This window comes from Schistocerca americana, chromosome X, assembly GCF_021461395.2.
Source record: "Schistocerca americana isolate TAMUIC-IGC-003095 chromosome X, iqSchAmer2.1, whole genome shotgun sequence".
NCBI lineage: Eukaryota > Metazoa > Arthropoda > Insecta > Orthoptera > Acrididae > Schistocerca > Schistocerca americana.
This window is the reverse complement of record NC_060130.1, coordinates 642455085-642470560: the sequence shown is the minus strand read 5'-3', so window position 1 is coordinate 642470560 and position 15476 is coordinate 642455085. Positions and strand designations below refer to the sequence as shown.

General features: G+C 38.6%; 1 protein-coding gene across 2 annotated transcripts in view; it reads right to left on the bottom strand.

Moving 5' to 3' along the window:
* LOC124556497 (histone-lysine N-methyltransferase SMYD3) overlaps positions 1 to 15476 on the bottom strand; it is a 116998-nt gene that overhangs the window by 39205 nt on the left and 62317 nt on the right. For both annotated transcript variants that reach the window (XM_047130453.1, XM_047130454.1), the window contains exons 4-5: positions 10663 to 10790; positions 7832 to 8008 (exon numbers count right to left, since the gene is read on the bottom strand). In XM_047130453.1, coding sequence (XP_046986409.1) covers positions 7832 to 8008; positions 10663 to 10790 — 305 coding nt within the window. The remainder of the gene's footprint in view (positions 1 to 7831; positions 8009 to 10662; positions 10791 to 15476) is intronic.

Sequence of the window (15476 nt, the reverse complement as noted above, 5' to 3'; positions counted from 1 at the left end):
TTGTAATGGTAGTTTTTCGTTATATCTCATCCGGGTGGAGATATACCTATGTCCAGCTGGCTGGACACTGGGTCTCAATGTGACTATTCATGATATATGGTCATGAAACTGATAACACAAAATTGTGTTTTTAATTGTTATTTAACATACATTATTTACAGAGTATTAGAAAATAAACACAAGAAAAGCAGTTACAGCTATCAGTAATCCTGAAATTGTTGTAGCGCATCACAATCAGTTTTCAGTTGTGGAAGTCAAAGAAACATTTTCTCTCATTGGTGATACACAGATATACTTGGCATTCAGAGCATATGAACTTGGTTTTAGTTTAGCGGCCCTTGTTACAGCATCTCATCCATTTATTTTTGTCTATAATTGGGCACAAAGGCAAATGTCTACTTTCACTTTTTCTAACATCTCTGTATGGCAACTGAATGACCTTTGTGCATTTCCTAGGAACTACTTCATGAGATTCCGATTCAGAGTCTGAAGAGTAAATGTCCTGTCATGCTGCAGTTGCAGCTGAACTCATGGGTTCACCAATATAAATCTTAAAATCCTTAAATCCATGATTGATTTCCTGCTAGCACCTAGTGCCAGCTGATCCTTTCTGTACTCAATCCACGAGATCACAATCACCAAGCCAATGGCATGGAAGAAGACTCTTAGAGGCCACTTCTTTGTTCGTGTGGATATTCTAGAGTAAGAAATCATTCTGTCATGTAGATCCACACCTCCCATTGATTTGTTGTAATCACAGATACATTTGGGTTGAGGTGCACCAATGAATTCTTTTGCTTTTCTGTCCCACCTTTTTACTATAATAGTGGGAGAAGCACCAGAGACAGTAGATACTACCATAACTGAACAATTATCAATCCACTTCAAAACGGAAATGTTCTCATCTTCTTTGACAAACTCATCAAAGGAACCTCTAACTCTCTTCATCAGTTCCTTGTCTCCAGTGAGTTCTGATCTGAGACCAGATGGAATATGGCTAGAAAAATAGTTCCTACCGTATATATTTGCCTTTCCAGTATGTATTATAGTAGAGGAATGGATGTGAAGTAGTGATCAAACTACAAAACATGCTCACTGTGAACCATGCTCTCTACCAGCTTCTTCAGCACAGAACCTCCCAAACCGAGCTCTGGCTCCGGTTGCCCAGATGGCCAAGTGGTAAACAAAGAAGTCAAGTACCATTGAGTCAGCAGTTCACAAAATTCTTCAAACTGACTGCATTTGACTTATTCTTTACATACTGTCTAAGAGATGTTTTGCCACAGAAAGGAATCATTTACTCATCTATTGAAAGGTATGTACAAGCTGACAATGACAATCATTTTCTCCTAACACTGTCAATCACTGGTTGCACTTTTCATAATTTATTATTTGCCTTGATTTCATCCGAAACTCTCAGATTATTTACAAAGTGCAAGTAGTTCCTCAATCTGAACATAAAATTCCTTGGAATTACAGTTACAGCAGGGACCCTCAATCTGCCGCAAAAATACATTCTCAATATTGGTAGTTTCATACAACCTAGTATTATGGGTGCACCCACCGGCTTATTAATTTCAGTAGCTGTTACATTTAGAGGAAGTTGGTTACTCTGAAGGACCTTTATGTTTGTCAGCTCAGCAATGATATGCCACATGTAACTTCCAAAATATTGTTCAAAATATCTTAGTGATGTCCACAGTTCCCTGCCTCCCACTGATCACTCCTTCTTGGCAATATTGGCTGTTCGATCAATAACAGATCCTTTTTTCTGCAGCATTTGTCTAGGTATGACCTTTGATTTACCAACAGCCCCTTTTCTCATAGCTGATGTGCTTGGACACAGATTCCTCTCTTCAGTTTCATCTTGGAAGAAGAAAGTTGAAGTTAAAAATCTTGATTTATTCATAAAACATTACAAATTCAATATCTTTTCCTATCTTCAGTACTTTTTGAATATGTATCTCAGAAGGTATCTATTGTAGCAAATAAAAGAATGGTGTAAAGTTTAAGTTTACCAGTTCAGATGAACTTCAGGTCTACACAAGCTGTATTTGCAGTACTGTCAAGATCTTCCTCATCTGAAAAGTCCCATATGTCACTCACATCACTGCCCTCTTCTACTACTATTAGCAGTTCTCTTTTGATTTCAGCTTCTGTGAGTGGTTCATTCATGCCTGTGTTAATTCGGAAGAAAAAAATGTTGTGAACTTCTAAACCTAATTAAAAATTAATATTTATGGGAGACTTACTGTGATTCCCAATGAAAAGTTAATTTCATAATCTCACAAAGTAATAAGAATCACAGACATATTTTATAGTAGGTACTGTGGTCAGAGAAATAAGTCAGTGATCAAAAATGAACAAAGCTGTGACCATCTCTATCCAGTTATCTGGACTTCATTGTTTACTCTTGTAAATAATGAAGAAGTAATGGCATTAGGTTACTCCATAGACTGTAACATAATTTGATGATCTATTTACAACAACAATAAAGAGTAACAGAAAACTGGGTATGACATTTGTGTTTACATTCCTTTCTCGGAGTCATTGCAAAGAGATCACCAAAAGTGGCTGCCATGACACAGTGAGTCGAACATCTCAGTGTAGCCAACAGCAGAAACCAAATATCACTGACAAAAAAATTCTGGAGGCAGCTAAAATGTCCAATATACTGGACACATGGTTACAGTGTTGAAAAAACTGTAATTTCACTTAAAGCAAAATAGAGAAGTAACATCCAGCTAGCTGGATGCAAGGACTGAAGAGAATAAAGTATAAACAGTTATAAAAATACTGAAAAGTGCAAGCTATAGAGCAAAATAAAAATATACTCAGTATGAAAATAACATGCCATATTGTCATAAAGCATTCATTGTGGTCACTTGAAATCAACTATCATGCCTGCTCATGCATAATACCTTAAAACTGGAACAGTTATTTTCATAGATGACGCATGAACATACTGGCTTACAGGCACAAGAAGAGCAAAGTGAAAAATTATTTATGTTAAAAAAACAGCATAATAATTTTTTAATTAGAATCAACCACAGTTTAGAGTATTGAAAGAAACATAGATAAATAGGAATCACACATTTGATAAGATGAAATGAAAATACTTTTGGATTACAATAATTACAGAGCACAGAATTTTTTTTTTTTTTTTAATGGAGATGTGGTCAAGACATTTGTAGATAAAATAGCATATTTCAAATAGATTGCATATTCCAGTTTGACAATATCAGATTTTATTGGTGAAGAAAATATATCATAAGCTTTGTGTTTCACATACTCCACAGTGGAAGAAATGCTATGATGTTTTGTAGTGGTAAAGACCCAAATGCTGTGCTCAATCAGACTGTCCTTCAATCAGGACTACACATTCAACTGTGCAGTCATATGAAAGACAGTCAGATGTCATTACTTCACTATGCACCATGAGAACATTTGGCTCATTTTCAGATCCCATGTTACCGGACATATTTGCAACATACTAAAACACTCAGCACCAAATTCAAATTATACTGTCTTCTGATTTTTTGAAAGTTCTTTAAAATAATGCTCACAGTTTGCTAGCAGTTTAAGAAAGAATCTGGATCTTCTTAATTTACTTAATCTTTCTTGCGTATTGTTGCATTTTTTGTTAGTTTCTGAGTTAGTATAATAATAATTCACAATGGGCTTGTTAGTTCATATTCCTTCAGTTACGAAAACCTGTTGTAAAATATCTCATACTGTATAAAGGCGGAACATTAGCAATGCCAACAGAAAACATCACAGCAGCAGATGGTGGAAGTCATGGGTGTACCTATAGGGATGCATTTTTTTTTAAAAAGGCAATTAGTTAAGAGCTTTCTTGATGCAATGTATTATTTAAGCTGTTGTTGCAAGGCATTTCCTCCTCACAAATATTCTTCAGGCTGATAATGTGCTCATGAATCGATCTAAACATATGTTATATCTATAAAATATATATATATATTTTGTGATAATTCCAGATGGAAGCTCCACTGCCTGTCATTATTCTGAAGATCAGTGGCACTTTTTGACAACTGGGTCACTGAATCCTTCTGCCTGTCAGTTTACTGATAATTTGAGTTTTTGAGCCCATTCTCTTTCTGAACATCCTAAAATGTGTCAAGTGTGTTTGTTACCAACAAGTTTAATAGATATTTTCAACATTCATGCGTTCCTAAACTCTTTCTTACATTTAGTTTTCAAATAATACTTTTAAAAGTGCTTTGCAGTGTTTGTCATTTAACTTTGAACTGGCTTACACAGAAAGGTAAGGGTGAAGGTGCAGTTTAATATGGATTCTGAACCACAGTACAATTTGGTATTTTTCATATTTACAAATCACTGTGCAAGGTGAAATTAATGAGGGGAAAAATCCAAGGACTGAATAGGGGCTGAATTCTGGACCTTTTGGTTTGTAGCCTGGCACTTCCCCACGGAGCCTCCAAGCCACACAGTCTCGATAGACAATCCTTGAGTCCGGGTGCAATTTCATTGTCACTCCGTTTGATTTTTCTAACTACTGAATTTCCCATTCTAGGCAATTAAACACTTCCTTAACACTCAAGTCTGTCTCACAGATTAGGTTTCTGTCAGCATAAGGCTTTAACTGACATTGGGTTCTAAGTATTAAGACAACGTCTACTTATTTTCAGGAATGTTACAAACTCTAGCACTTATTAGTGAATGCTTTGGCAGCTGCTTACTGATATGCCATATCTTCATCTGTTGGGGCATTTCAAGACCTGCACTGTTTTCAGTTAAGGGATTTTCAGTGACTCACAGTTATCACTTACTGACATCAGTTTATCACATTATCAGTACACAGCTATTTTTTGCCTGCGGCAGATAATAGAGGACTAAGAAACCAAACTGTTTTCAGTTAAGCCTGATGAGTGTATCTTGCTCTCAGGACACAAAATATGCCATACTTTGCTGAAACAATGACTTTAATACATGATTTAACTTATTGATATTACTTATTTATTGCACTTTCTAAAAATTAGCTATGGTTATAGCAAAAAAAAAATGTATTAAAACTGCATGAGACAGATTACAAAAAAGCTGCACAGTTAAAAACGCCAAAGGTGGGACACTTATTTCATTTTTTGTGGGCCTATGACTGTATTTTGAAATAAGTAAAAATACCACAGGCAGCCTTAGAGGGAACCATTTCTGATGTGTCAGTGCAGGTGTGTTTGTGCTACTGGGTCCCTATTCTCCAGTTTTCAGAGACTATTTGATAATATATTAATTGAACATCGAGATAAAAAAGGAAATATATTTATTTTTATTTATTTATTTATTTATGGTGTGTGTGTGTTCCATTGATCCACATATGCGAGCAAGGCACTTGGGTGTGGAACGACTCAATGCATGAAATATAAATGTCAATCCATAAAATATAATATATTGAATGTAAATATCAATACACAGAATATAAATACTAATGTGTACAACAACAAGCCAAATCAAGATTTAATAGGCTGACCCTGTGCAGATATGGGATAAGGGCCAGAAAAAAAGAAGAATAAGACAGATGTACAGAACAACAATAACTATGCATCAGCAGTAATCAAGTTTATAAACAGTGGTGTGTTCTGCAGTAGTTTTTCTTTGCCACCTCAGAGTAAAAAACTTATTGCCATGGACTATTACCAGATTTGTTCAATTCTGTGCATAAAGTGTCTTATAAAAGGTTTCATTTGCTACTGTTAAAGAATTGTTCCAAAGTATTAAATGGGGTATCAAGCAGGCACTTCTTTAAATTATTAATAAACAAATATATGCCATTTCTTGTGCTTTGGGAGTCAACTGAAAATTTTGAGACCAGAGTACTTGACCCAGTTTGTTTCAGCTCAGAGTTGAGATTGTCTTTCCTTGTAGGGTTATGGTCATGATGTTGGCAATTTATTTTGAACTGGGATGCCCCACATAATTTGAAATGCACTTTTCTGCATTATGATCTATTTTAAAAAATTATGCTGGCACGTTTCTCCAGAATATTATGCTGTAACAGATTACTGAATGAAAATAGCCCAGATATGCTGTATGAGATAATGCAGCCACCAACGTGGGAGATCACTTTTATAGTAAGTGTTGCTGATGACAACAGTTTTAGTGTCTGGAGAACATGATATTCTCAGTTCTTCAGCCTAATATCTACTTGAAAACCAAGAAATTTAGAAAAGTGCACTTGATTTATTAACTGGTCATTACACTTCTGATTTGTGTGGAAATGAATGGAATGAGTATTTGTAAGATAAATTGAAAGGAAGCTGGTGGTGAACCATGACAGAGCTTCCTCAAGTATGTCCTTAACATCAAATCCCACTTCAATAACTGATGTATTATGTACCACGATGCTTGTGCCATCAGTAACAAAGCAACAAACAATGTTCTTTTTGGCAGAACAAGTCATTCCCATATATTAGGAACAGCAGGAGAGAGAGGATAAGTGTGAGGGTGTGTGTGTGTGTGTGTGTGTGTGTGTGTGTGTGTGTGTGTGTGTGTTTTAGGACAGTGCAATGTGCACTGTGACGTGCATCTTCTCAGAGACCCCATGTATAAATAACTCAGAGATGATACAAGGCCATGATAATGAGACATATGGGCTCTACTGAAGGAGCCTTGAATACAAAGCCACACAGCCAAGAGGATCATTGTCCCAGATTCACCTGCATCAAAGTCATAGAAGTGCCCAAGGTACCCAAGGAAGCATACTCATTAAGATCCGTAGTTTATAGAATTAATTCGCCAACGCACTTGCAGGTGCAATATCTAACCAATAGGTGAGACATTAATGTGCCAGACACAGACATGTTCAAAACTTCATGCATTTGTTGAGTTCTGAAATCATCTCTTAAATTCATATCACCCACACATTTCAAAGTGTGCTTTAATGACTCGTTCTTGTCGTCACCAACATACCAGCACAAAATAACAATTTTCTGGACAAACTGTCACCGTGACAACCACAAACAAGGTGAAAACACTGGGGAAGGACAACAGGAAATTTCTGATTTATCATACAAGCAAGGCATAAGTGAAATAGTGAGAAAGATTTAACAGCAGCAAAAACAGAAATTTTCTACATACTAGTAAGGACGCAACCAATAAACTTTATATGTTACGAGTCTACAAGCTCACTTGAAAATGGGAACTGGTCTTTACTGATACATTTTGCAGTATGGTCATTACATATAGCTGATATAGAGCAATGTATCAAAACTGATGAAACATTTAAACAAGTGTAGCAGTTTCATACAGTTTAGATAATCCCATGTTTTAGCCCTGCAGCCTCTTACCACCAAGGAGGTCATGAGATAACAAAATAACTGACTACCAAAATCTGTAAGGATGTGTTGCTAGTGATCAGCAGCCAATCAGGCAATTATTCTTGAAGAGTTATAACATTATTTACTTTACACTAAAATGGGCATAAAGCACTGACAGACTCTTGGAAGTCCCTGGAAAATGAGTAAGTAACACTACACTGTGATGGCAGCTTCCACTAAAATATGCAATAAAAGCTGAAATCAAGAGCTCTGAGAAAAAAGACTTAAAGTGCCTCCCCTTTTGATCCTATCACTAACTCAACACATGGGATGCCACAATGACTCTGTCATAGGACAACTGGAGGTATGGAGAGCCAATAGTACATATACAAATGCAACATCCTACAAGTAATCACCTTGATGAAAGCTGGCTGTAATAGTAACAGAAATATTGGCATCATGATTCAATCACATGGCTAAAAATATTTTACTGAAAGGGAGTCTGGGCAGAAATTCGTACACTTATTTGGGATACTTACTTTATTCCAATCTGGAGAAGGAATATCCTCCACTGCTCTAATGTATATTTTTGTTCCATCAAAAACCGCTACTGCATTTGGACAACATGAGTGGTCAATAACAGATGCACCCAGATAAATACCAGTTCCAATGCCATGCATTTCAGGATCTAAAATACTGAAACCATTTATACACATCTACAAAGAAAAAAAAGACATTATGTTCCACTAATATTCATGAACACACATTTTTATTGATTTTAAAATAAACTGCTATACCTTTAATACATCATATTAATAACATGAACAATTACATTTATACAATGGCATTGAAAATGAGAGTGTGGAGAGGCAGAGATGAGTTACAGGCCTTCATAATTGTAAATAATATTTTTCAATGTTTTCCTTATCGGAATTAGTTCCTGGATATGTATGCAACACAGTTTTTCTTAAGAAACTCAGTAGATGCGCCATCTCTCTTGACAAATACAACTTAAATCAAGTCTTTAATATATTATTTAAATCACAACTTTCTGACAGTTCATACTGTTTATCTGAGCTCTAAATTAGTGGAATAAATTAATACAATGATGGAAATGCCTGGATATAATATAGACAACAACACGGTGAAAGACAGTATGTTTTTGTGGCTGAGAGGTCAGCATCCCCGAGTGCAAGAAAAACGAAATAAGACTGATCCTTCTTGGTAGTGGTAGGTAATGATTTGCCTTTGCTGACCCAGTTCCACAGCCCTGTACTCTCGCTAGATGAAGTATAGTAATTAACATCTTTATGTGCCTCTTGGCTATTCATTGCCTCAGTTATACAGTGAATGGTGCTCTTATGATGCCATTATTTAATGGAACAAATACTACATGTTTTTCTACATAACACAATGCTAAAAGTAATTACAATAAAATATGTTACATTTCATTAGATGTCAGTCTGCTTGCTTACATGATGTTACCAAACAATCAGATTAGTACAGCTGAGGTCTACACAGACTAATGTGAAAGATATCTATAATTGGCAAGAAAATATGTACTCATTAAACTACACTCATGCTCATAAATCAAGGATAACTGCAGAATGTGGCACTATACAAAACTAGCATTAATAGCTTAGGCGCATAGGAAACACACACGATACAGATCTATAAGTCCATGGTATTGGTGATAAGTTGAGGAAACTGTCACGAAACACATGTGCTACAAAACGCCACTGTTTCCTGCACATGTACCCCGACATCAATATGGGATATGATCACCACGCACGTGTACACAGGCCGCACAATGGGTTGGCATACTCTGGATCAGGTGGTCGACTAGCTGCTGGGGCATAGACACCCATTCTTGCGCCAGTGCCTGTCGGAGCTCCTGAAGTGTCGTAGGGGTTTGAAGACATGCAGCGATATGGCGACCGAGAGCATCCCAGACGTGCTCAATAGGGTTTAGGTCTGGAGAACAGGCAGGCCACTCCATTCGCCTGATATCTTCCGTTTCAAGGTACTCCTCCACGATGGCAGCTCAGTGGGGTCGTGCATCATCATCCATCAGGAGGAAGGTGGGACCCATTGCACCCCTGAAAATTCGGACATACTGGTGCAAAATGACGTCCCGATATACCTGACCTGTTACAGTTCCTCTGTCAAAGACATGCAGGAGTGTACGTGCACCAATTATAATCCTACCCCACACCATCAAACCACGACCTCCATACAGGCTCCTTTCAAGGACATTAAGGGGTTGGTATCTGGTTCCTGGTTCACGCCAAATGAAAACCTGACGAGAATCACTGTTCAGACTATATCTGGACTCATCTGTGAACATAAGCTGGGACCACTGTTCCAATGACCATGTTCTTGACACCAGGCTTTACGGGCTCTCCTGTGACCGGCGGTCAGTGGAATGCACCTTGCAGGTCCCCAGGCAAATAAACCATGTCTGTTCAGTCGTCTGTAGAATCTGTGTCTGGAGACAACTGTTCCAGTGGCTGCGGTAAGGTCCCGAGAAAGGCTACCTGCAATACTCCGTGGCCATCTGCGGGCACTGATGGTGAGATATCGGTCTTCTTGTGGTATTGTACACCGTGGATGTCCTGTACTGTAGTGCCTGGACACATTTCCTGTCTGCTGGAATCGTTGCCATAATCTTGAGATCACACTTTGTGGCACACAGAGGGCCTGTGCTATGACCTGCTGTGTTTGACCAGCCTACAGTCACCCTAGTATTCTACCGCTCATAACGTCATCAATATGTGTTCTTTGAGCCATTTTCAACACACAGCCACCATTAGCACATCTGAAAATGTCTGCACATTTACTTGCTGCACCGTACTCTGACATGCACCAACACACCTCTGCATATGTGGACTGCTGCCAGCGCCACTGTGTGATGACTGCAGGTCAAATGCACCGCATGGTCATACCCCTAGGTGATTTAAACCAGCAAACCACCCACTACAGCATTGTTTCACCATGTATCAGCATTATTCTTAATTTATGAGCATGAGTGTAGTTTAGTTTACAAATCTGTACCATACCTATAATCAAGGCTTGCAAAAAACTGCATATAGTTTGAATATTAGCAACAAATTCTTAATTTTAAAGAAAGCTAAAATGGCCATGAAAGCGGTACATTAATTCAACTCTATTATATACAAGCAGTGGAGATGCAATAACAACACCAATTAACAATATCACTGAATAATTTTAAGGCTATTACCTTTCATTAAACCCATACCACTCTATAAAGTTCTTTATTCTATACAGCCTTTTAAACAGCTAATGAGAAAGGAAAATTCTAACTAGAACTAATCGACCTGACCTAATGGGTAACACAGCTTCATCTCACCCTTCCATATATTCCCATGAGTTCGGCATGATTTGGCAAGTTGGCTGCTCCTATATAGTCAAGAAGAACACCACAGATAGATGCAAAATGCTGCATTCTCTGGTCATCCTTCTTTATGTCAGGATAATCTAAAATCAGAGAAAAGGAAAGAATGAGAAGACTGCCTTTACATACCAATATAGCTGCAGTCCCTTGGAAATACTTTGTAAGAGTATTTTCAGTTAACTTCAGCGTCACAGAAATAGCTCTGCCCCTTACAGCTATGGACTATGAAACTGAATTCGTATAGTATTTGTGATATTCATATTTTTTATCACCACATAGACACATACTATAATTACTTCAAATATCATTTTTTTTAATAAATTTCTGCGACTATTTCCACCAACAATTAAGTTTCAGAGTTAGGCGAAACATCTTATCAGGATACCTCTTTACATATCGCACCAAATCTTTTTAAGTTTCTCAGCAATACTTTATGGTTGGCAAATGCCAATGAGTATATTACATCTTACTACCAATTTAGGAGCTATTAATTTCTTGAGCTAAAGTGTCTTCATAACAAAGAAACTGCTAATTCTTGGTATCTTTAAACTGCAAATTGACACCAGAAGCTACAAGCAATAATTTCATGATTATGTTGGGTTTATTAAGTCATTTTCTATGTCCCTACCATTTATTTCTGAAATTCATATAAGTTCTCACACCTCTCAGATGACCAGATGTGTAAAGACCTGAAATAGTACACCTAGCTCACAAAGACAAGGAAAACTTCCATCAGAACCCTTAACTACTTAATGTTCATCACTATACAATTTTTAACCCTGCCTCAGTCCCAAAATAAATTAAAATTTTAAGAATGGAAAATCCAGGATGGAATGTAACAATATTATGAGAAGGAAAGTTGCTACTCACTATATAGCGGAGATGCTGAGTCGCAGATAGGCACAACAAAAAGATTTTCATACTTAAAGCTTTTGGCCAATGGCCTTTGTCAACAATATACACACATATGTACACACACACTCATGCAAACACAACTCACACACATGACTGGAGTCTCAGGCAACTGAAACCACACTGCAAGCAGCAGCACCAGTGCATGATGGGAGTGGCAACTGGGTGGGAAAGGAGGAGGCTGGGGTGGGGAGAGGGAGGGATAGTATGGTGGGGATGGCAGACAGTGAAGTGCTGGAGGTTGGGCGGCAGGCAGGGAAGAGGTTGGGGGGCGGGGGGGTTGGGGAAGTAGCAGAAAAGGAAATAAATAGAGAGAAATAAAATAAAAAGAAAGACTGGGTGTGGTGGTGGAATGACAGCTGTGTAACACTGGAATGGGAGCAGGGAAGGGGGTGGATGGGTGAGGACAGCAACTAACGAAGGTTGAGGCCAGGAGGGTTATGGGAATGTAGGATGTATTGGAGGGAAAGTTCCCACCTGTGCAATTCAGAAAAGCTGGTGTTGGTGGGAAGGATGTCATGTTTGGCAGCACGTTCAGCAACATGGTGGTCCACTTGCTTCTTGGCCACAGTTTGTCGGTGGCCACTCATGCAGACAGACAGCTTGTTGGCTGTCATGCCTACATAGAATGCAGCACAATGGTTGCAGCTTAGCTTGTAGACCACATGATTGATTATTTTTCCGAGAAATTTGAAGAACATCTAAAAACTGCCAGACAAACGTGTTGAAGTGTGTTCAGTCTGTTAGTCTCAGCCTCCTTCCGAAAAAGTGCCTTTTTATTGCCCAAGAAATAAAAATGATGGATCACTAGTGAATGGCAATAAAGTCATCCAGAAATAGGGAAAATTAGAGCAGTGACAGATTTTCCGATCCCTCGGCACATTTGTGATACATACATTTTCTTTTTCTCAGAATGTGCTCATACTACCAGCAGTTCATAAATAATTTCTGTACAAAGGCACATCCCTTGCAAGAACTATTACAGGGAGGTGCCAAATTTTCCTGGAACAAGGCACAAGAGAGATATTGCCTTGTCCTTAAGGAGGTGCTAACATGATCTCCAATTCTAGCATTTTATGCTGAGAATGCAAAGATAGAACTTCACACTGACACTATTGGTTTTGGAATAGGGACAGTTGTAGAGCAGGTTCAGAAAGGTGTCGAAAACGTGATAGCTTATGCTTCCAGAGTAAGTCCGAGATGAATTAGTCTATAACCGAGAAAGAGTGCCTTCTCCATTTACATTTACACTTACGTCTACCACTCTGCAATTCATGATAAAGTGCCCAGCAGGGGATTCATTGAACCACCTTCAAGCTACTTCTCTACCATTACACTCCAGAACAGTGCATGGAAAAGTGAACAATTAAATCTTTCTGTGCGAGCTCTGATTTCTCTTATTTTATAATAATGATTATTCCTCTCTATGTAGGTGGACACCAACAAAATATTTTTGCATTAAGAGAAAGCTGAAGATTGCAATTGCATGAAAGAATCATGACACAGTGAAAAAGGCCTATGTTTTAATGACTGCCACCCTGACTTGCATATGTAACCATTATGTTCTTTCCCCTGTTTCACAATAACAAACAACCAGCTTTCCTTCTTTTAATTTTTTTGATGTCCTCCATCAGTTGTATCTAATGTGGGTACAACAACACACAGCAATACTCCAGAAGAGGATGGACAAGTGTAGGTAGTGTCTTTAGAAGACCTATTGCATCTTCTAAATGTTCCACCAATAAAATGCAGTCTTTGGTTTGCCTTCCCCCACAACATTATCAATATGCAGTTGTTTGTTCCAACCATATTTATTTGGCAAACTATTCACTGTTTTGATGGCCCAGCATTCTCTATGCTGGCTGACTAACCTAAAAGATCCATCAGGTAGACTGGGCGGACACCGAGGCTTCAGGAGTATGCTGTCTCAGTGGTATATAAAAGTAGATGCAAACCCAAGGACAATGACCACCTTTCAAGGAATTCTCTGATGGAACACAGCAGTGCAGATAGAATGTCAGTCACCATTGCATTAAATGACACTGCCGCTGATCAGCAGTAAGATGCAGCACTGCTGTAAACCATAGAAGCCTTGAAGGAGGAGCAACCAACAAAAGGAGATTTCCAGTTAATAAATGAAGGTTTCTATGAGAGGAACCATGATCCAAGAGGACAGAAATGGTTGCTCATCATTCCAGCTCAACTATAGCCATCTATCCTGAAGTATTTCCATGACATTACAGCAACTGGATTTGTGAACACACTAGACAGTATTGGAGGCACATATCACTGGCCATGGTTCTAGAGATCCATTAGACATTATGTGAGCCACTGTAAGGAATGTCAAAGACAGAAGCATGTGCCTCAATTACCTCCAGGGAATCTGGTACCAATCCCAACTGCAGCAGTGTCATTCCACTGAATTGGAATCAACCTCTTGGGGAGGTTCCTGAAGTTGACAAACACAAACTGATGGATAACAGTCTGCACTGACTACCACATCTGCTATGCTGTCACCAAAGATGTGCAGATTTCCATCGGCTCATAAATTGTGAAGTTCCTTATGGAATATTTCATTTTGAAGCATGGAGCACTCCATGTGATAACTGACTGTTGAAAAGTTCTTGAGTCGAGAATAGTGTCAGAGGTAAATTCACATTGTGACATCACTCATAGGATGACAACTGCCTACAATCCAAAGATTAAAGGCCTCACAGTACATTTAATAAGACATTGACAGATATGCTCTTGATGTATACAGATGTCGAACTGAGAGACTGGGATACAATACTGCCCATTATGATATTCGCATATAACACAGAGAAGCAAGATACAGAAGGCTTCACTTAATTCTTTCTGCTGCATGGTTGCGAGGCCGAAACAACAATGGACACACTACTCCCAATTCAGTCTGATGATACTCGGGATAATTATGTGAAACACCTCATCTGGACCAAAGAAGCAAGACAGCTAGCTCACCTATGGACCTAAGAGACTCTAATGGCAAGCACCGGCCCAAATGACACAGCCTGGGGAACTCGGTATGGATTTTTATTCCTTGCGGAAAGTGGGAATACTGGGAAAGTTACTATAGCACTACTCTGGACTGTAGCGTATCCTTCAGCGCTTGCTGGGCATGGCATATGAAGTCAAGAAAACAAAAGCATGGAGATGTTATCCATGTCCCCCATGTGGAGCCCTACCTACAGTCCATAGGCACAGATTCAATGGCGGGAGGTTCTTTGATGAGAGAGGCTTTTTCCAATGCTCATCATAGTGAAGAGAATGTCATGACATGGCCAGAACACAAGGACCCACCAGCACTGCCATACAGAGGACCACTGACAAGATCTAGATCAATGGTGCTGCAGATGAGTCCAACAAGAATTTCTGAACCAGTGGGTCACTGGTTCTGCAGGGTAGAGAGTAATGCCACAAGCTGTGGTGCATGCAGCATGGCGTAGTGACTAGTGTCATTGGATGGGGCACAATGGGCCACGAGGTCAAATATGACCGCCAGCAATTATTTGTTATTTAGTATTTATAAGTTCCCAAAGTTTCTTGAAAAGTCTTATGTTTGTAATGTGTGTATATTCAGGAATATTCAATGTTTGTATAAATATCAGCATTCTGGAACATTCTATAAATGGCTGCACTCTGCCAGGGGATCAGTTCTATATTGCTGCACTTCAATGTCAGTAATAAATATTCTTTCAATAACAAGTGTTGAGCTTAATTGACAATCCTACCTTTGAAATGGGATTTGATTGTGTGTTCGATGTGACAATTAAATTGTAAGTGCAGAAAAACATGTTTTCTTTTCACAAAAACGCTACTGATATTCATGGAGATGCAAC